At 52.5% G+C, this 20,954-nt stretch overlaps 1 protein-coding gene across 2 annotated transcripts in view; it reads right to left on the bottom strand.

The window, feature by feature from the left end:
- MYH9 (myosin heavy chain 9) overlaps window positions 1–20,954 on the bottom strand; it is a 91,882-nt gene that overhangs the window by 10,804 nt on the left and 60,124 nt on the right. For both annotated transcript variants that reach the window (XM_053585780.1, XM_053585781.1), the window contains 16 exons: window positions 20,313–20,431; window positions 18,839–18,991; window positions 17,374–17,547; window positions 15,767–15,940; window positions 13,165–13,279; window positions 10,916–11,109; window positions 10,459–10,580; window positions 9,314–9,383; window positions 7,450–7,610; window positions 6,433–6,541; window positions 5,130–5,261; window positions 4,518–4,724; window positions 3,932–4,069; window positions 2,843–2,966; window positions 1,023–1,194; window positions 40–252 (listed from right to left, as the gene is read on the bottom strand). In XM_053585780.1, the coding sequence (XP_053441755.1) occupies window positions 40–252; window positions 1,023–1,194; window positions 2,843–2,966; window positions 3,932–4,069; window positions 4,518–4,724; window positions 5,130–5,261; window positions 6,433–6,541; window positions 7,450–7,610; window positions 9,314–9,383; window positions 10,459–10,580; window positions 10,916–11,109; window positions 13,165–13,279; window positions 15,767–15,940; window positions 17,374–17,547; window positions 18,839–18,991; window positions 20,313–20,431 (2,377 nt within the window). The remainder of the gene's footprint in view (window positions 1–39; window positions 253–1,022; window positions 1,195–2,842; window positions 2,967–3,931; window positions 4,070–4,517; window positions 4,725–5,129; window positions 5,262–6,432; window positions 6,542–7,449; window positions 7,611–9,313; window positions 9,384–10,458; window positions 10,581–10,915; window positions 11,110–13,164; window positions 13,280–15,766; window positions 15,941–17,373; window positions 17,548–18,838; window positions 18,992–20,312; window positions 20,432–20,954) is intronic.

The raw sequence follows: 20,954 nt of genomic DNA, 5'->3' as shown, positions 1-20,954 counted from the left end.
CCTCCCCCTCCTCAGGGACCGGTCCATCCTATAGCATACCTGAGCTCCTGCTGGGCAGCTGTGGAGTCCAGCGTGTCCTCCAGCTCTGTTTTCAGAGCCTCCAGCTCTTCCCCAAGGTCCCGTTTCTGCTTCTCAGCTTTATTCCTGGCAGCACGCTCAGACTCTAGGTCTTCCTGGAGTTCAGAGATCTGGGATTCCAGCTCCCGAATCTTCTTTAGGGCCATGTTCTTCTGGGCAGCTTCTTCTTCCACTCTGCCAAAGAGATGAAGAACATCAGGGTGAGGCCATTTTTACTTCCAAAGAGCAGAATTTGCAGGAGAGGCCTTAGAGAGGTACAGCCAAAGCTGCTTCTTGCCATAATAATCACAGCACTTTGGATCGCTCTCCTAAAAGCAATACCTGAGGCATCCAGATTTATGGGCAACACCACTTTGGGAAGTAAAAAACCTCACAGAGGAATCACTTCATTTTCCAAATAAAGATTCACTGCTCTAGATATTTTTAAAAAGTCAAACGGTAAGTGAAAAAAATGCTACCATCCATGAAAACTACAACTAAGTAGAAAGATGAATGTGCTACGGACATTTGATGGTTATGCTATGTCAATGCAGGTTCACCAGCTGTAGCAAACACAGCACTCTGGGGGGACGCTGACAAGGCGGGACGCTGTGGAGTGCTGGGAAGGCGGGACGTGAGAAAGCTCTGTGCCTTCTGCTCAACCTTGCAAGTCTAAAACCGCTATAAAAAATAAAGCCCATTAAAAAATATGTGTGTGTGGCCAAGAAATTTTAAAGAGGAAGGAAAAGAAAGGAAATGAGAGGACTTCTGTGGGTGGGTGAAAGAAGACACAGAAGCCCCAGACTGTTGTTAGCAGGTGGGAACTGCTTTGAATGAAGTGGCTCTTCTAAAACCATAGCACAGAGCACATTTGCAGCCATTGGCACACCAAGAGCCAGGGTAGGAAGCAAGCCGGAAGCACCCGCACTGGTCCCCTGGCCTCAGGCTAGCAGTGGGGCTCTCACCTGGCCAGGGCAGCCTGGAGCTCCTCCTCTTTCTTGGCCAGCTGCATCTTGAGCTCAGCAATCTGCGCCTGCAGCTCTGCAATCTGGTCGCTGAGGTCAGTGGAGTCCCCCTCCAGCTTCCGGCGGGTCTTCTCCAGCTCCTGCCGCTGCTTCTCCTCCCGGCGGAGGCGCTCTGCCAAGGGGGAGAGGGGACTCAGTGGCCAGGGGCTCTCCTTTTTTAATTGCTTATGTAAAATACTATTTGTTGTGAAACATAGTAAGGCTGAAAGTGTCACAATACATAGACACTCACACCCAGCTCTGGGTTGAAAGAAGAGGACACCCCCATGGGCTGCCAGGCCCTCCCCCAGCCCTCCCTGCCAGGGGTAATTACTCTCCTGAAGTTGGTGCCTACAATTCCCTTGAAAACAGGCAGTACCATGTCTGTACCTCTAAAAAATCTTAACATTTTGTGTGAATCTGAACTTATAGACCAGAACTGCCCTGTATGAATTCTACAGAGCTGGAATAGTAGAGTCAGTGTCCAATGTCTGTGAAGTCACTTAGATAACCTACCTGATCTTTCTGTGCCTCACTCTAACAAGAAGGAAAAGAGCCCTACTGCATTAGGTTCTGTGAGGCTCGAATGAGTTAGTGTCTTAAAATGCTCTTCCAAAGATGCCCGGCCCACAGTGAGCGCTTCTGCAGGCTCAGCGACTATTATTCCTTGATTTGCCCCTGCAGCTCAACCTTATGATCCTGAGATTTAGCACAAGGCGTCTCACTGTCCACCCGGCCTCTTATCCAGTAGTCCACTATGTGAATACACCATAATTTATTTATACATCCTGCAACTGGTGGGCATTGGGCTGGGTCCACGTGTGCCTGGAGGATAATGCTGCCATATTCTCACGCCAGGAGGAACTGTCAGGTTGCAGGCGTGCGGAGCTTTGCTCAGCTCACTAGGCAATACCGACTGTGGTCTAACGCTATCTACCAGTTTATAGTCCCGCCTGCAGGGTGCGTGCACTCCACTTGTTAGGGTTAAGCTTTCATATTTGTCCTGGACAACTGTCTTTCAGTCATCCGGTGAGGGACGGGTCCATGGGAGACGAGATCTCTGTGTCAGCATCTTTCTTTCCCTGGAGGGCCTGACTCACTCCAGCCTGTCCACACGACGGGGGCCAGGCAGGGCTGTGAGACCAAGTCAGGGTAAATCCTGGCAGCAGTAGGTTTGGGCCCAGTGTCCCCTGGGCATGAACTCACAGTTCCCATAGCAGTCTTGGCTCTTACTGTCCCCCTGGTTGTCCACTCCTGAAGCGGCAGGGATGGGGCCCTCAGACCGTCAGGCCTGTGCCGCACATCCCCAAGGCACAGGGAGATGAGGCAGGACTGTCCCCCACCCCAAGTCAAGCAGCGAGCTCTGCGATATGCAGCACATGTGTGTTCGTGGGAATCTAGTTTAATCCTCACAAAATCCCTACAATTTATCCTATCACTGGGTCCCCTTTATGGGTAAGAGAACCAGAGCTCAGACATTAAGGAACAAGTGCCAGATGACCCAGCTAGTAAGTGACAAAGTGAGTTCTGGGGGTGAAACCTAGCACCTCTCCCAATAGCTGCTGAAGCCTATGATGCCTGACACTGGAGCAACACCAAAGCTTTCTCCTGAACACACTTCGCAGGGGTGTCCAGCCATAGAGCAACAGGGGCCCAGATAGGGACCAGACACAACCTACGACCTGGCAGCCTATGGTCTGGAGGGCGATGGTGCTGCAATGAGGCCCAGGCTCCCCCGTGCACTGCGGACGCCTCCCCGCTCCTGCACATCACCCCCTTACCTTCCAGGTCTGTGATCATCGCCTCATGCTTGTTCTTGAGCTTGGCAAGGCTCTTTGATTTCTCCTCCTCTTCCATGAGGTTGGTGGTGAACTCGGCTATTCTGTCTTCCAGCAGCTTCTTCTCCTGGGGAGGGAGAAGGGTCAGAGTTCAGAGCTGGATGAGCACAGAATACCATAGCTCTCCTCAAAGCACGACTCGCCCAGAAACTTTGGGTTCAATCGAGAAGCAGGGTCTTCAACACTTGATCAAGTTCATTAGGATTTCCTGGGTCAAAGGGACAATTTTAAAAGGTCACTAGCTCCCTGAAATAGCCAGATATGGCTTTCTTAGGATTGAAAAATCTGGGTGTCCAAGCCCTTCCTGGACCTGTGCTCCCCGTTGGACTCTGGTGAGTAAGGCTTCCAGGTGACAGCTGGTGTGGCAGAGACGAATGGCTCCACTCTTTCAAGAGGTACCTGCCCCACACTCACCTGGGTTACCAGCCCCTCACCACACCCAGGTGGGTTACAGCCTCTTCCTGTCCTCAACCACCCCCCACAACATGCACAGCTACCTTCTTGCTTTCTGCTGTGTAATCCCCTATGGAACCCTATCTCAGTAAAGCCCCCCAGCCACTGTGGATCAGCATGAGTGTTCCCACTCCTTATAACTGTCCCCAGCAGGCATCCTGCCACCTCAGTGGCCCTGGGATGGAGTTTGGACCCTGTTCTGCCTTCTCTTCTAATATGTTCCCCAACATCTGTCCACAGAGGCACAGCTGACGGGGACTCAACCTGTCCCCAGGAAGAATAGTCACCACCTCAGGGAAGGCTGAGAGAGCAGCACCCCATGGGGATGGACACCACAGACAGGCCACCTCTGCAGAGTTTTTCTGAGGGAAAATGACAAATGTTTCCATGGACAGCCCACCTCTGCAGAGTTTTTCTGCGGAGAAATGACAAACCTTTCCATGGCCCTGGTTGAGGAAATTCCTCCTAACAGGACTCCGAGGAAGAGGAACCTGCCTCTGAGCCCAGCGACTGAAGCGGCGGGCGGGAGAGATGGAAGCCGCACATGCGGGGGCTGAAGCCTGGCCCTGGCCGCCTCACCTTTGCCAGCTTGCAGTTCTGGTCCTCTATGATGATCTGGTCTTCCTCTAGCTTCTTCAGCTTCGCCTCGGTGGTCACCTTCTCCAGCTGTAGCTTCTGCCGGGCGCTCTCCTCCTCCTCCAGCTGCTCCTCAAGCTCCTACAGGAACCACAGAGAATGTGAAGACAGTGGCACGGCTATGATGGGGACCGAGCTCCATTAGCGGGATCCAGGATTTAAAACTGGAGTGCGGAACACTGGTGCAATGTCCTGACTAAAGGACTTCCTTGAGTCAGCGGCCACGGGTGGGATGGGCAGAAGGCAGAGCTGATGGCTCCACACACCCGGGATAGCCAGAGACCAGGACTGAACCAATCAAATTGGCCTCAGCACTTGCCTGGGCAGCACCCATGGAGATCATGTATTAGAAGTAACTGCCCCAAAGAGAAAAGCCCTCCTGGTGGCTCCAAGTGGACAAGTGGCCATTCTGACCCTGCGCTCTCCCGGCTCCCGAGTCACTGCTCCTTCACGACTGCCTGCTCCCTGCACCTGTCCCAGAAGCACCCAGCCTGCCCTTGTCCCGGGGTGCCTGCCGGCGGCGGCTGACCTGGATGTTCTGCTGCATTTTCTTCTTCTCTGTCTGCAGGTGCTGGCAGCGCTCCTCTTCCTCCTCCACCCGCGCCTCCAGGTCATGGCAGATCTCTTCCAGCTCCTGCTTCTTGGCGGTCAGGCGGGCCCGCAGCTCCTCGGCCTCAGCACACAGCTCTGTTTCTGCCTGGAGCTGCTCCTGCAGCTGCAACTTCTCTGCCATGAGCTACAGGAACACACAGAAAATGCAAGCTCCTTAGGACAGATGTTCTCGAGCCCCAGCTCCTGGTGGGAGAGGAACCCTGTGGAGTGGCTCCCACCTGGACAGTGTTTAAGCTCCCAGGCACTGTGCAAACATCAGACCCTGTATTTTCTGCTACTACCCAGAAAGCATCACAATGAGATCCCAGGAAATGGGCTCGGAGAGGTTGTATGGTGGAGCTGGGCTTGACCCCAACACTGGCTAACTTTCTACCCTCTTGGGTGCCTCCCCACATCACATAACTCCACTTTCTATAGTAATGACAGAAACGATTCCTGAGGCTATAAACATGCCTGGTGGCCAGTGGCCAGCAGGTGGCAGCACTGGCAGCTATCGCACCAAGGGGCAGAGACTGCCAGGGACACTCACCTGAGACTGCAGAGTTTCCATCTCCGTGAGCCTGTTTTCTGCCGCCAGCTGCTTCTCCCGCACCTTCACCAGTTCCTCCTCCTTCGCCATCATCTCCTCCTCCTGTCGGCTCACCTGCAGCAGTGGCTTGACCTAGGGCAGGACAGGGAGGTGGAGACAGGTAGGCTGTAAGCCCCCACCTTTGGCCACAGCCTGAGGCCTCGCCCTCACCTCTGGAAAGGCCAGCGCTGGGGTGTGAGGGGCTATGAGGTCCACTGCAGGAGGGGGTACGAGAGGGTATAGTCCCCCTAGAACTCAGCCTGCAGCCTGGGCCTCTGACCTGCTAGTTACATCTCAGGGCAACTGCCCATCGGTGTGTGTGAAGATGTTCACCACAACATTGTTTTTAATAACAAAAAAAGCTGGGATGACACAGAGAAGGGGAACCAGATAAACTATGATACACCCTCCAAGGAACAGTAAACTCACTTCTAGACACCATGCTTACACAGGAATTTTAAATGGTAAGTAAAAAATACATGACTGTTTATGTAAGCCAAAGCTCAGCTCTGTAAGAACATACATGGTTTACACAGCTGAGATTTACAGGGAGAAAAAGAGAGCGGGAATAAACCTTAAACAGCAACTGTTGTCAGTTCTAGGTGAGGGAACGATGGATGAATTTTTAATTTTCTTCCTTTTGCTATCTGTCAACCTTTTGCAATTATCATAAATGAGATATTATTATCAAAAGCAGCCTTAGAAACTTTAAAAAAATTTTTTTTTTTTTTTGAGACAAGTCCCCTGGGTAGAGTTCTGTGGTGTCATATATCACAGCAACCTCAAACTCCTGGGCTCAAGCGACTCTCTTGCTTCAGCCTCCTGAGCAGCTGGGACTATAGGTGCCTACCACCATGCCGGGCTATAAAAAGATTTTTTGGAAAAGGCTGGGGAGGGCCAGGTCAGCAGGATGCAAAGCACAGCCATCCTGGAGCTTTTCAGGAAGACAATGTCCTCTGCACCGTGTGCAGTTGCAGCCTGCTGGGCCTTCAGGTCCTGGGAGCTGCTCGCTGGGCCAGCCCAGCCCAACAGCAAGCCATGGCTGTCCACGTGGATCAACACCACGGCTCACCCCCCCCACCCCCCGTAGACCTCACAGGGTGGGGCTGTCTGGGCTCACGCTGCTGGGCCAGGGATGTAAAGCTGTAGCTCCCACTCCTGAGCTGCGAGCTCCACAGGGGGAAAGCACCAGGCCTGCTGTCCCCTCATGCTGCCTATGGCTTTAGAGAGCCTGGCAGGTGAGGGAGGGTCCCTCTGCACCCACCTTGGTGAAGAGCCGCCACCACTGCCAGTTCCGCAGCTTGAGGTAGGCAGCGCAGTTCCTCTGCAGGACCCGCATGGCCGTCAGCTGCTGCTGCCTCTTGGCAAAGGCCCTGTGGGTTAAGGGACTTGGTCAGACGCATCCTGACAACCCTCACTGCACCCTCAAGGCTTCTCTGGGGACCTGCCCCCCTGCCTGGGCATCTAGAGAAAGAAACTTAGGGAGGGGGAAGGCCTTGGGCTTGAGTCCTGGCTCTCCCACTAACAAGCTGTGTGACCCACCCATCACTGACCTAGCAGAGGGTGACAAGGGCCTAGGTCAGCAGACCACCCCCTTCCCTGAGGGCACACATGTGAAGGCTGCCGTGAACCTGCCACAGAGCCTACTCAGCTCAATCCCTGTCACCAACTCAAGTTGGCCCCAGGGTGACTACCCCTAACTTCAGCTTTCTGCCCCTCACATGTCCACCATCTGAGTTTTGGTTTGGGGGAGAGGGACAGGAGCGGTTATCCCACAAAGGCTGGCTGTGAGGTAGTGGCTGGAGGACTTTTGGATAAACTCACTTTCCATCTCCCAAAGTGCTGAGCTCACGTTAGGACACGTGTCCGGAGCACAACGGGGGGCCAGTCTGCCGCTACTACACCCTCTGTCCTGCATCAGGGGCCACCCTAGCCTTAAGGGTGGTCTCCTTCCCCAGGGGAGCACAGGGTTCTCTAGTGGCAGGTAGGTCTGGATGTTGTCCCCACAGGGGTGACACAGTGTCAACAGGAGCTTTTGATGGGCAAAGCCAAGCACAGATCACCTTCTTCCCACTGGTCACTCCAAATCTCAAGCAGAGATGCCTGATTTTACTCCTTGGAGGTAGAAATCAAGGACCAGAGGGGACAGGAAGAGCCATGTGGACCTCCTGACAGGCAGTCCTGGCAGTGGGTGACCTAGACCACAGCCAGCTGAGTGTTCCTCGGCAGGAGGGCACGGCAGGGCCTGGTGTGGGGGGCAGGGGCGCCACCTGGGACTCACTTCCTAGCCAGGTAGCCCCTGCAGCAGGCCTGGAACCCTATGATGACATCAGTGATCTTCAGATCCCGCTCCTCCTCCAGGTGGGCCAGCACGCCAGCCCGGAAGAAGACTTTGCTCTGGCCAATGCGGTACAGGTTGCTGTCCAGCTCCAGAGCTTTGATCTAGAAGGGGAGAGAGCAGCCGGTTACCAAGAGCTACTGAGGAGCCCTCAGAACAAGCAGGCTCGGGAGACAGTGGCCAGTCCCAGGAGGCCTCAGCCACCTGACACTCCTTTGAAGGGAGGCTTCCTCCCCGTGCCAGAGTTAGTGGGGCTCAGAGGCACCAGAAGAGGGACAGACCCCAGCATGGGGCAGGGCACAAATCATACTTGTAGAGACATGAAAACTCGGAGTGAAGGCAACAGAAAGGTTTGCCCTCCTTTGATCTCCCCCACACTGGAACCCCACTCCATAATTGCCCAGTCAGGCACCCTCCAGCCAGAGGTAGGATCACACGCTCAATCTGGCTCAGGATCAAATACCCGAGGGCGACCCTGCACCTTACCTTCTGTGAGACCATGTCCCCTGGCTGCACAATGGGAATAATGCTAATGAATAAAGCTAATAATGGTGCCCCTTTCACAGTGGAGTGGTGGAAATCAAATAAGAGAACGCACGGGAAGGGTTTGGTCCGGGTTTGCTCAGTGTATGCTGAGCAGTGAAAACAGCTGTCATTATTACTACTGAGCAATTCTGTGACAAGGCTCTCTCAATAGCCTACCAGCAAGAAATGTCTATCTGTCTCCCTTCCTGGCAGGGGAAGGGACTGGGAACAAGTTCCAAAGAGGCAGAGCCATGAATGCTACAAGTGGGAGGATCTGAGGGACCCTCAGTGCCCACGGACAGCCCTGGCGGTCTTGGAAGAGACCCTGGTAGAAGGGTGGAAGACCAGGGGAGGTGGGGACGAACAGCCCAGCCCAACAGCAAGCCATGGCCATCCACAAGGACAGACGCCATGGCTCACCCCCTGTAGACCTCACAGGGCAGAGCATCACCCTCCTCTACAACCAGATTTAAGAGGGTCACCTACAGAGGGACACGTAGCTCATCAGGGCAGCAATGAGCCACAGCTCTGTGGGAAGACTGGCCCACAGACACAGCTGGAAGCACCGTCCCCACCTTCATCCCCACAGCTGCCGAGCATCCCGCAGCAGGGAGCTGTCTCCTCTTCCTCCTTTTACCCCATCCCCAAACTCCTGTCTGCTCTGATTCTTTAGAAAGAACGCAAAGCAAAACAAGACCACAGTCAGCAGACTCGCCAGCAACGACAGGATGGCTGGGAAGTGGGGACAAGCACCAGGGGTAGGATCCAGCCCCCAGTTGGCACTGAGTCAGCGCAGGGCCATCACTCGCGTGCCCGGAACTCAGAGCATGCGCTGCACGTCCAGCACTGTGCTAGGGGCTGGGGGCAAGAGAGGCAGGGGGATGTTGAGAAGCAGAGACGCCAGTGGCTCTGGGCTGGTCGTGGTGCTCTGGGCCTGCTGCCCTGCCTGCCACACTGAGCATGATCTGAGATGTGAGCAAGGAAGCAGGAGAACGTCCCCCAATGGAAGACGCTATCCTACCACAGGGCCCTGCCATGGCCACAGTTCTCTCCTCCTCCTCCTCCCTGTCCCGGTGCTAAACACCACTTCTGACTACCTGGGGGCTGAGAGGGTGGCTGCCTAGGATACCTGCCAGTCAGAACTAGACCACTGGAAGGGATGACACAACCTGGGCATCTCCCCACCAAAGGATGCTTGTCCAGCAGGGCAGGCTGTGGCCATACAGCACTCACCAGCTAAAGGGCCACCACCCAGAGGGGTGGGGAAGGCCGCTCAACTCACCATGAGCACACACGCCTGCTTCCCGTCCATGAAGCCCTTAGGAATGGAATTTGGTGTCAGGATCTCATACCTGAGGAAAGAAAGAAAAGTCCAGTCACTTTACCCCTTGCTTCATTTCCACGGGGCCTAGAATTTCAAGAGCGATAAAGATCATTCCAGCAGCGTAGATGATGTAGAATTCTTTTCACAAATTCTCCTAAGGAAAGAAGACATTCAGCAAATCCCTCCCTGCAATTTCCTTAGGCTGAATGACACAGGAAGGCTTGGTTATTTTCCAGAAAGTGAAGGGAAACTCATGCAGAAGGCCTGCAACCACGCGGGGGTGAGCTGTAGGTTGGGCTTACTAATTGCTAATTGCCCTCTTCCGTAACCTCAGGATAGCCATGCTCATAGCTTCCCTGGGACACTGCAGGGAGCTGCTAATATATAGGAATGGCCCAAGAAATAAAAGGGCTGCATCACAACAGCAAGTGACACTAAACACAGTCATTAGCAAAACAGGACAGCATCACTATCTTCGCACATACAGCAAGAAGCCACCACGCTTTACAACTTCCATTTCCATAAAGTTCCTTAATACCCAAGTCTCTGGCTGATTCTTTTAAAATTTCTTTTAAAAGAAAAGAAACAACCACAAACCCTGAGTAAGGATGCAGGGAAAGCCCTGCTTCACTCATCTCATTAAAACCCACCTCATTTCCTCGAAGAAGCATTCCTAAGTCTCAAGGGCTAGTATCCCTGAGGAATAGGGCCAGGCCCAAACCCCCTCCCCTCAAAGCTGCCACATTTAACACCCTTGCTGCGTCTGTGTGTGGGTGAGCGGAAGTGAAGCTGGAGGCATGTGGAGTGCCCAGTGCTCCCTGCCCACCTCCCCGTGCCTGTATCTAATATATAAATATAGAGATGTGTATATGGAAAAAAAAAAAATCATAATAAAAAAAAGAAACAACCACAAACCCTTACTGTCACTAGGGCTCACTGTCGAGTTAAAATTAACACGATGACTTTCATTTTAGTAATCAAATAGAGAAAAGCCTCTTCTCAACAAAGAGTGGAATTGACCAGGCGCAGCTCTGTGTGGAAGGTGGAGCGTCTCCCCCGCCCGGGCCCCTCCCAGGGAGCAGTGGGCCCAGGCACTGGCTCACCTCTGCCGGAACTCCTGGAAGACCACCCTGTTGGGGAAGCCCTGGCGGCAGATACGGATGCCCTCAAGAACACCGTTGCAGCGCAGCTGGTCCAGGACGAGGTGGGGATCCAGTTTACCAGCCTAGGGAAGAACACACAGGTACATGGTCCTGCTTCTGTGCTTAGGAACTGATGGAGAAAAGTCAGGCGGGCCCCCTTGAAATCTACTCGGTAACTGCCCAGGGAAGGGAGTCACTGCAGCCCACAGGTTTTGACAGCTAAGTACAGCTCTGAGAGCTGCTATAATGAAACTGGAACCAGCAGGAAAGGTGGGGTACAACAAACACTGAGCAGCCTGCAGAGGGGCTCCCCTGGCCCACTGAGGACTCTAGTGTGTGCTTCTGCTGGGGGAACAGATGGGGCCGAGGGCCCCGCACAGCTGTGCCCTGCCTGTGCCACCCCACCAAGCGGCCACACCTTCTTCTCGTGGTTGGGGATGATGCAGCGGACAAAGTTGGGGTTGGTGTTCCGCAGCGTGGCCATCAGCTTGGCCAGCTGCTCCTTGTAGAGCTGCCCCACGGTGCGGAACATGCCCTTCCGTGTCTTGAAGGCCCCGGGCAGCGCTGTCTCAGTCATGCCGGCCACCTGGTCCAGGCCGATGATGCGGTCCACTGTGGAGGCCACCCAAAAGCATGTGAGTACCCAGCAATCCCAGCTAGGGGGCACAGCACACAGGACAGAGGCAGACAGACGTCAGGATGGAGGAAGAGGGAGACGGAATGGAACAGCAGACACCTTCTGCTTGGAACCTACACAAGATGCTAAGATCAACCCCAAATGTTGCACAGGAAGCCAAGGCAGGGAAGGCCAAGGCACTAGGCTTATCTCTTGGGGAGTGGCATGCCCTCTGAGGCTGCCTCATGTTTCTATCAGCTGCCTTCAGCTGCTCTGGAAGCTCCTATTCCCAGGATATGTAATACAGCTGGGAGTGTAACCTGGCATAAAGAGAACCCCACCAGACTGGCTTTCAGGGGGTGCCAAACATGTAGTTTATGGTCCCAGTTGAAAAAGAAATTCAGTATCTTGAATTCACATTGACCTTGACCTTTTCCCAAGAGCACTAGGCTAGGAGCCAGGAGGCAGCTCTAAGGCCCTCTGCCATGTCCACAGGGCCCCACAGAATCCCCTGTATCTAAATCAGAGGTCTCTAAATCAGGGACCTAGAGCCACAGCCCTTGGGGGAGAAGCACAGAGCTCCAAAGAACTATATTCAACCATCACGTTCCAAAGTCAAGGATCACTGTCTCCTGGCTCACAGGTCTCTTATCATCCAAACCAACACTCAGAGGAAGCAACCCCTATCAGGGGAGTTCATGCCCAGCAGCAAGACAATGAATGTCAACCTTCAAGGCAGAAAAACAAAAGCAAACAGACAAACAACCAAACCAAACCAAAGTGGCCAGCGATTTGAGAGCAGTTTTAAGCAAGGGCTAATGTTAAACTGTAAGCCTTCCATCACCGAATATAAAAGTTATGAATTGGGTGACCAAGCCCATTTCCTTTTCCTTTGCGGCCAGATCTATTATTTATTTGGAGACAGCAGAAAGTACACTGCTTGAGACAGAAGCCAGGAGTGATGTTGGAACCTAACACCAGCCAATTACAACGTGAGGGATCTGTACTGTGCACCCCCCACAGGGCTGATGCTCCTGGCTACAGAAGGTTCCCTGGCCCCGGTGGCTCGTGAAAACCAGTCAGGCTAGCCAGAAGAAAGTTGGTTAACTGGTCCTTTTACTTGAGTGTGTCCTGTCCCCCGCCAGTGCAGTGCAGAATAAACACACAAAGGCCACTTCAGCTTCCAGGCGCACAGCTGTGTGCACAGTGCCTGGACCTCATGCCGAGACACATGCAGGCATTCAAGCGGCACAATGCTGCCTTTAAAGGTGAGGCTATAAAGAGGATATGAATTTTTTAAGTCTTGGTTTTGAGATGATAATATGAAGTTCTCAAATACCCACAACAGCCCCTCATTTTCTGGTTTTCCACCAGAGGCCTGTGGTAGACATAGTGGGGGGAGCCTGCCCAGCAGCCCAGTGGCAGATCTGGGGTACAGGCAGGCAGGAAGAGCCATGGGCGGTGAAAAAACTCAGCAGAAGCGCTCCTTACACAGCTTTGGAAGCAGCACACACAAGAGACAGCACTCGGGTGCCAGTCACCTGGTTCTAGGTGGAGAATGGGAAAGCGCTGATAGAAATAGGCTCTCTGAGTGCTCTGCAGCTCTGCAACAGAGAGGTCAAAGCAAAACCCAGGCAGAGGAAAGGGAGAAACCAACAGAAACAATTAAAAAGAACAACTCCAAAGCAACCAGCCCACCAAGGAATAGAGGTGGAAATGCAATTAAGGTGCGGGGGCTGGAATCCTATGCAGCAAGGCTTGGGCCGCCTTGTAACTTCCCACATGTGGGTGGAAAGCACCTTGGCTGTGCGTGGCCAGCATGGCCTGGGCAGCACTCTGCCTGAGAGGAATTGGCTAGGCTGCATGCTCAGGGAGGCCTCTCCCTTCGATTCAAGGAGATCTCTCTCGTGGGAGCTACGGAGGGCAGAAACCACTTGTCTCGCATCAGGGGGGAGTGCGTGCCCCTTATTTTGCAGCTGGGCCCACTGCAGAGGTTGGAGGGTGTCTGGCCGCAGCCAGGAGGAGGCAGGGGCAGAGGGCAAAGGGCGTACCATCCTTCCACAACTCCGAGACGAACTTGTCGGAGGACTGGTGGAGAAGGGTGGCGATGTTGTCATTCAGAGGGTCCATGTTCTTCATCAGCCATTCATTGGCCTTGTAATCCACCTGGGAGTCAGAGAGTCCTGGATCATGAGCTGCTCTAAGGGCGTAAGCACTCACCACCTCTCTGGAGGTCAAGCTGAGCCCACGTGCAGAAAAGTTAGAAAATGTGAACAGCCTTTCACCCAGTATCACCATCCCCAAGAAGGAAATGAGCAATAATGGTAATGAGGCAGAAAAGTGCTCCCTGAGGCAATGGGTATGAGAGCAAAAACTAAAAACGACACAAATGCCTAACAGGGGATTAGCTAAGAAAATGATGTTGCAGCTACAAAATAGAATGCCTTTCATTTTTAAGGTAACACACACAAAAAAAATGATCCTGGAAGGACATATAACAAAACATCAATGGATAGTTATTTTTAGTCAAAAGACAAATAAGTTTTGCATCTGCCTTATCTTTTCAGAATGTTCATCTTTTCTTTCTTTTTTAAGCCTGTTGACCAAGCTGGACTCAAACTCCTGCAAGTGATCCTCCTACCTCAGCCTCCTGAGGAGCTGGGACTACAGGCATGTGCCACCGTACTCGGCCCTGAATGTCCATGTTGTCTCTACTAAGCAGGCACTGCATTTATCTTCTTGGAAATATATATATATATATATATATATTTTTTTTTTTTTTTTTTTTTGAGACAGAGTCTCACTTTGCTGCCCTTGGTAGAGTGCCACAGCATCATATCTCACAGCAACCTCAAACTCTTGGGCTTAAGCGATTCCTTTGCCTCACCCTCCCAAGTAGCTGGGATTACAGGCACCGGCCACAACATCCAGCTATTTTTAGAGATGGGGTCTCACTCTTGCTCAGGCTGGTCTCGAACTTGTCAGCTCAGGCAATCCTGCCACCTCAGCCTCCCAGAATGCTAGGATTACAGGCGTTGAGCCACTGTGCCTGGCCTGGAAATATATTCTTAATGAAACAAGCAACATAACATTATATTTTCATGGCAGAAGGTCCCAGAACAATATAAAGAGAGCAGCAGAATGCCTGGACCTCCCTCTACCTAATATGACTGCAGCCCAGAGCTGCTGTTCTCAGAGTGGCAGAGCTCTCCCCGCCCCTTCCAGCATTTAAGCAAATGTGCATTGATATTAACATGAGGAATGTGGTGTGGCTTTCCTCATCCCCAGGAGCCCAGTCTTGGCGACCCTCCCACCTGCCCATGGCAGCATCCTTGTCCTTTTAGCTGCTGTGGCCTAGCCCGGGTATAAATGAACCATAGCTGACTTCATTGTGTAGGCTGCTTTGCTGGGCTTCAGGTGGTTACCCATTTTCAACATTATACCTAATACTCCAGTAAAAGCCCTCCTGTGAGCTTCTGTGCTAATGACAAGCTCATTTCTCAAAGGTGGTAATGGAAATGAGGCTTGGGAAGCATTCCTAGGATAATGGTATAAACAGGTTTCTTTTTTTTGGGGGGGGGGGGCTTATTTTTTTTTTCATGGGTACTTTTAAGAGAGCTGTGTCTGCAGTCTCAGGAACCAGATAAGCTAAGTAGAGAGGCTGGGCAGTGGGGGACCATAAGCTGGAGCCCAGGCTTAGACCCCGCGTGGCCTGGGATGAGGGTGCAAAGCCCCTGGTGCTCTTAACCGACTGCCACTGATGAGGAGATGGCCCAGGCCCTGTCAAATTGTGTGTCTGGGCTACAACTGTTAGTGACTTCATGCAAAAAGCACAGAACTTTCTGTCTAAGCGTGGACCTCTACAGACTAGGTTGGGCCTAAGCCCACGGCACGTGGACTGGGAAGACGTCTGCCTGGTGAGTGCTGAGGGCAGGGCTGCTACTCGCTGACTGTGCAGCCTGGGTGACAGTAGCTGTTGCCTACAACAGGGGCTCTCAAGCAGGGGCAATTTCCCTGCCCCCACAATAGGACATGTTTGGCAATGTCTAGAAACATTTTTGGCTGTCACAACTAGGGACAGGTGCTCCTGATTTGTGACTCTGGCGGGTAGAAGCCAGGGACATCCTAGTACTTGAAGGACGGTCCCCATGATAAAGGATGATAGGGCCATGTCAGCAGTGCTGAGGTCAGGAAACCCTGCCCTGGAGCAAGGACCTCATTTAGTACATGTAACCCTGTACAGTGGGGGCTCACTCGCATTTTCCTAATGAGGAAACCAAGGCTCAGAGAGGTAAGTAACTGGCCCAAAGTCACACAGCTTATGAATGACAGATAGCTCTAAGTCAAAAACTTTAGATCTGTGCCTTTAGCCGAATCTCCACCCCTAGAAGATGGCCCTAACAGTAATATAGGACAGCACCACAACAACCAACCCAAATGCCACAATGATGTGTTGCAGGCTTCTAACATGTACCGCGTGAAGGTGCTTTGCGAGTTGTGTCAATGCTGATTGCATCACCAGGCACGTTCTCGGGTAAGGCACTGGACAGGAACCAGGCTCAGGCCATGTATCCCAGCCCCGGAGCTCCTGGCTCTTGGCCTCCGAGAGCACCGAGAAGAAGGCTGGCTGTCCCTGCTGGGCACGCGCCTCACCTTGCCGGCATAGTGGATGATGCAGAAGTCAGCCTTGTCCTTCAGCTGCTTGGGCTTCTGGAACTTGGGGTGGGTGCCCTGCTCCTGCATGACCTTCTCCACGAAGCTTTTGTCGGTGGCTTTGGGGAACCAGCACTCCTCATCCAGCAGGGCCAGGATGCCGGGCGGGCCTGCCTAGGGAGGCAGAGCATGGCATAGGTGAGGCCTCTACCCATGCGGAAGCTAAAGCCTGTGGGCCAGAACACCACAGCACGTGGCAGTGCTCTCCCCCACAGGAAGAAGCAATCAATGCAGGAGTTCCAGCTGAAAAAGAAACCCCTAGGGTGTAGGCTGTGGCTGAGACAGCTTCAGCCATCACAGGGGTTCTCCAGAGTCAGTAAATTCACTAGCAAACCCCCTGCTGGGTTTGATGAGACATGCAGATCCGCTGACCTGCCCAGAGGATCTGGCCCTGGGGTGTGCTGGGTTCTACCTGGGAGGCTGTCCCCAACATGTACCCCCAGTCCTATCCCTGGGGATGCCACCCCACATGCTCTGTGGGGCTCATGCACAGCCCTACTGTAAAACCAACTGCTCAGGATGAGCCTGCAGGGAGGACAGAGTCCCAGAGACCCAGAGGCCTCTGCTCACTGAAAGCAGACCCAGTCATCGCAGACAGACTAGCTGACAAAAAAGGGAAGCCACGTGGGCTCTTGGTAAGTGGAAAGTTGAATTGGTTTAAGAAAAAAAACTCATCACAAAAGTGAATTGTTTTAAACCGAGCAAACTCTGTCCAAGGCCTTAATGATAAATTAACATTCCAGCATGACTCTGACATTCAAGCAGTTCAGGATTCTGGGGGGATGCAAGTTCAGTGCATTTAACTACAGTCAAGAGGTAACCAGGAAAAGGAATAGCTCAGCCTACTACAGAGCACGTGCTGCCCCAGCCCCAGGCTAAAGCACAAACAGGTGATGCAACTGCTACTGGGAGGGAGAGAGCGTTAAATGTGAATGACTGGGAGAGGGGAAGGGCTGTCCAGCTACATCCATCCTCAAATGAGGACAAAGCTCCAGAGCTGTGCTGGTCCTAAGGGGGGACGGGACGAGCTTAGGTATGTGCACCGGAGATGGACAAGCACCCAACGCCCAGTGTCTGTGCTAGCCTTGCAGGGACAGCGTCTGGGGACAGAGTCTTACTGCGTAAATGCATGGCTGCTTCCTAACATGAGGAAACGCTTATTGAGCCCACTTCCCAGGTGGGCGCTGGGAAGCCTTCTGGAACTGAAGAAAGGATGCTTGGGCCCAAGCCACATCCCCATCCCATCAGCTGGGTGAGGCTGGGCCTGCATCCACAGTGCAGAGCGTATCCTCTGAGGCTGTGGTCCCCAACCCAGGTCCCTGACTGGCCACTAAGCATCACTGCCTGAGCTCTGCCTCCTGCCCTACACCCCCCCACCCCAACCCCCTGCCCGGGTCTCTGGGAAAATTGTCTTCCACAAAACTAGTTCCTAATGCCAGAAAATTCCAGGCACAGGGTCTATGCCCCCAGGCTTGATCCCAGGGTAGCTCCCCCACAACCAGCTCAGAGCACGTGCCGGGGGCAGACCGTGCACGGGCAGCTCTTACTGGCTTCTCGATGAGGTCGATGCAGGGCTGCAGGTCGAGGCCGAAGTCAATGAAGTTCCACTCGATGCCCTCACGCTGGTACTCTTCCTGCTCCAGGATGAACATGGTGTGGTTGAAGAGCTGCTGCAGCTTCTCGTTGGTGTAGTTGATGCAGAGCTGCTCGAAGGAGTTCAGCTGCGGGAGGGAAGCACCATCAGGGAGCTGCCGAGCCTCCACCACCAGCCCAGAGCCCCTGTTGTAGGACAGGCTCCTTGGGCTCCTCAACCTGCAGCATTTACAGATGGGATGGCCCCAGGCCGGGCCTGACCTTGGTTACACCCAGTGGTGTGCGTCCTTCACCTTCTGGGGCCACTGGCCACTCTAGCATTCTGGGGAAGCCCTTTTAGAACAGTGCTTTAAAATGCATAAAAATCTGGGTCAGCACCTGTAGCACAGTGGTTAGGGTACTGGCCACATACACTGAGGCCAGCATGGGACTGCTAAAATGCACCCAATATGGCCCCGGTGCGGTGGCTCACGCCTGTAATACTAGCACTCTGGGAGCCAAGGTGGGTGGATTGCCTGAGTTCACAGGCTTGAGGCCAGACTGAGTAAGAGCAAGACCCCCATCTCTAAAAATAGCCGGGTGTTATGGCGGGCGCCTGTAGTCCCAGCTACTCGGGAGGCTGAGACAAGAGACCTGCTTGAGCCCAAGAGTTTAAGGTTGATGTGAGCTATGACGCCATAGCACTCTACTGAGGGTGACAACTCAAAAAAAAAAAAAAAAATGCACCCAATAGATGACCAAGGAGAGAAGTTATGTTGAAATGTAAGTATCAAAATATTATGACAGAGAAATCCTTATTAACAAGAACCAGCCCTGATTCTTATTAACAAAAACTCCGAAACTTAGAGGTAGTGATGCACAGGAATGATACTGCCAGATCTCTCCAACAACTGGAATGTGATACAAAGGTATCTGACTTCCTCTGGTGACAGATCATCACTTCCTCTGGTAACAGATGCACTGCTAATACAACTGTGGCTTGTATAGTCTGTCCAGTTCACCATTGAAGAATAAAATGTATGATTTCAATGAGAGGCTAGTGAAAAATAAAGATGTGGTTGTTTCCCCCCCATCCTAGCTCATGGCTCCTCTGAAAACTACCATGGATCCCAGGTTAGGAATCTCTAAATCTGCCACTATTATCAGTTTTTCCTAGTAGATGTCAAAGTCTTTATGGGCAAAGACTTTTGGGTCAGTAAGTATTGGGTAGAAGAATAACGAAGAAGCGCCTGCCCATTCTCTCCAGCATTTCTGGCTGAAGATGAGAAGTCTTGTTTACATACACCCAACCATTGTCTCCATTCAAAGGATAGGGCAACTCTGACCATGGAGGGACCACGGGAAAGAGGATTCCCAGCCAGGGAGAAGGCGGCCAAGAGGCTGAGGAGGTGACGAGGCGGGTTGCGGAGGTGAGCTCACATCAAAGATCTCGAAGCCGGCAATGTCCAGGATTCCGATGAACGAGGCGCCCTGCCTCTTGGTCTTGTCCAGAGCTTTGTTGATGCGCAGCACCAGCCAGCGGAACATGCGCTCGTAGGTGGCCTTGGCCAGGGCCTCGATGGCAAAGTCGGCCTACGGGACGCACAGGGCAACCAAGTGTCAGGCACGAGAAGGTGTAAAACCCTCACGCGCTTTGCCCTAATAATTTCACGTCTGGGGCCCTTCTGCAGAGAAACAGCCCTAAATATGAGAAGGCAATTCACACACAGATATCTTCACTGCGGTGTTATTTATAGTGATGAAAAGTTGGGACGGCCTATATATCCCATGACATGGATACAATAAACTTAGAAATCTACAAAAGTCTTTTCCAAATAAAATGGGAACATACCAAAGTATTTATGGAAGAAGTGATAAGATGCCCAGAAGGTGCTTCAAAAGAATGCAATTGGGGGAGAGGTGAAGACAAGATTACCTGCTGGAGTTGCCTCCATGGTACGGACACGCAGAGCTCTGTATATTATGCTCTGTACTTTGTTTTGTGTATGTTTGAAAAGCTTCATAATAAAAGTTATACTGACAACTAAGTTTAAAACAAACAAAAAAAAGCCTCGCGGGAAATAACCATCATCGGCTAGGACTATGGCAATTCTTTTCTTTAACTTTTCTGTATTTCCTTACCAGTTGTGTAGCATTTTTGTAATGAAAAAATAAAGCCTCTTCCTTAATTATTAGGGAAATGAACAATTGGGGATAGTTGTGCATGCTGCCTTGTGAAAACAATGCTCTGTCTCCCCTGCACTGGCTGTGCCCAGAAGCATCCTCAGACTATCATCAGCCACAGAGTGGGGTGCAGTGGGTGGTACCTTTAGCAAAAAGGATTAACCGATGTGAACTTCGAACTATTTTTAAAAAACAGGACTGGCACCATAAAAACCCATGACCAGCACCGTGATGGAGACGGGAAACCCCTGGCAGTGGGGAAAAGTGGTCTGCCCTGGGGTGACCACAGGTCCTGGGGAGGGCAGGCACATTCACTGGCGCAACTGAGCAAAACCTCCCGATACTCTCGCACCACACGCAGCGAGACAGCATGTGGGGGAGAAACAGCTGCTTGGCACGGCTTAAGGCCGGTGGGTACCATGGCCCTGGCACCAGGAGTCAGGCTGCAGAGACCTCAAGTTCTCATTTTACACTGGACAGCACGTGCCTCCATCCTCAATGGCCACTCAGCACAAACGTTGCCTCAGCAGATGCAGCCTGAAATGTGAGGCCTTGGGGACGTCACTGCCTTGCTCCTGCCCCTGGTGTTCTGGGTGAGTGACGCCACCTACTCTCCTTGTCATTGAAAGGACTACATGAGGGAGCCCACCTAAAGTGCCTGACAGCAGATGGCCCAGAATGGCCTTCAACTACGCCACTGAGGGACATTCTCTGGCCACAGAGGACGTACCTGCTCTTTAGTCTGTGCCTTCTGGACGTAATCCCGTCCCACCTTGATGCGCGGGGTGAGGATGCCTCTGGTGAAATCAGTCACATTGATACCCAAGAGATGGGACACCTTTTGGGCAGCTAATATTTTCCAAAAAGAAAAGAGCAACAAAAGTTTTAATTAGACCCAAGAGAGAGTCCTGCTATTCAATCTGGAGCAGAGGAAGAAAGTCACAGTGGGGACTGAGAAGTCACAACCAAGACAACTGAAGCCCCAATCCTTCATGGGCAGGGCTATGAGCCCCCAGCTCCCATCAGACTCAGTGGCCGTGTGCAGCTTGGTGGGCAGAGCCTTCACCTCCACCAAGCCCAAAGGGCAGGAGGAATATTCCCTAACCAGGGGTCCCGGCATTGCGTTTAACACACACCCTCGGCCGCAACCTTCTCAGAGTATAAATCGGCCCCTGACCAAAACCAGGGCTGAGAGGAGGCAGGCCCACCCCAGCCCTGGGGGGGACAAAACAGCACGCGGTCCCACAGGAGTATCTTTTATAAGCCATTTAATGCACATGTGTGCATTAAATTCATCAGAGACCCTAAGGAGGGCATGTTAAGACTAAATAACTTAGATGAAGTCTTTCCATGTTATAAAAAAAGCTAAATA

This window comes from Nycticebus coucang, chromosome 3 (genome assembly GCF_027406575.1).
Source record: "Nycticebus coucang isolate mNycCou1 chromosome 3, mNycCou1.pri, whole genome shotgun sequence".
In the NCBI taxonomy this organism is placed as follows: domain Eukaryota; kingdom Metazoa; phylum Chordata; class Mammalia; order Primates; family Lorisidae; genus Nycticebus; species Nycticebus coucang.
This window is presented reverse-complemented; position numbering and strand designations above follow the sequence as displayed.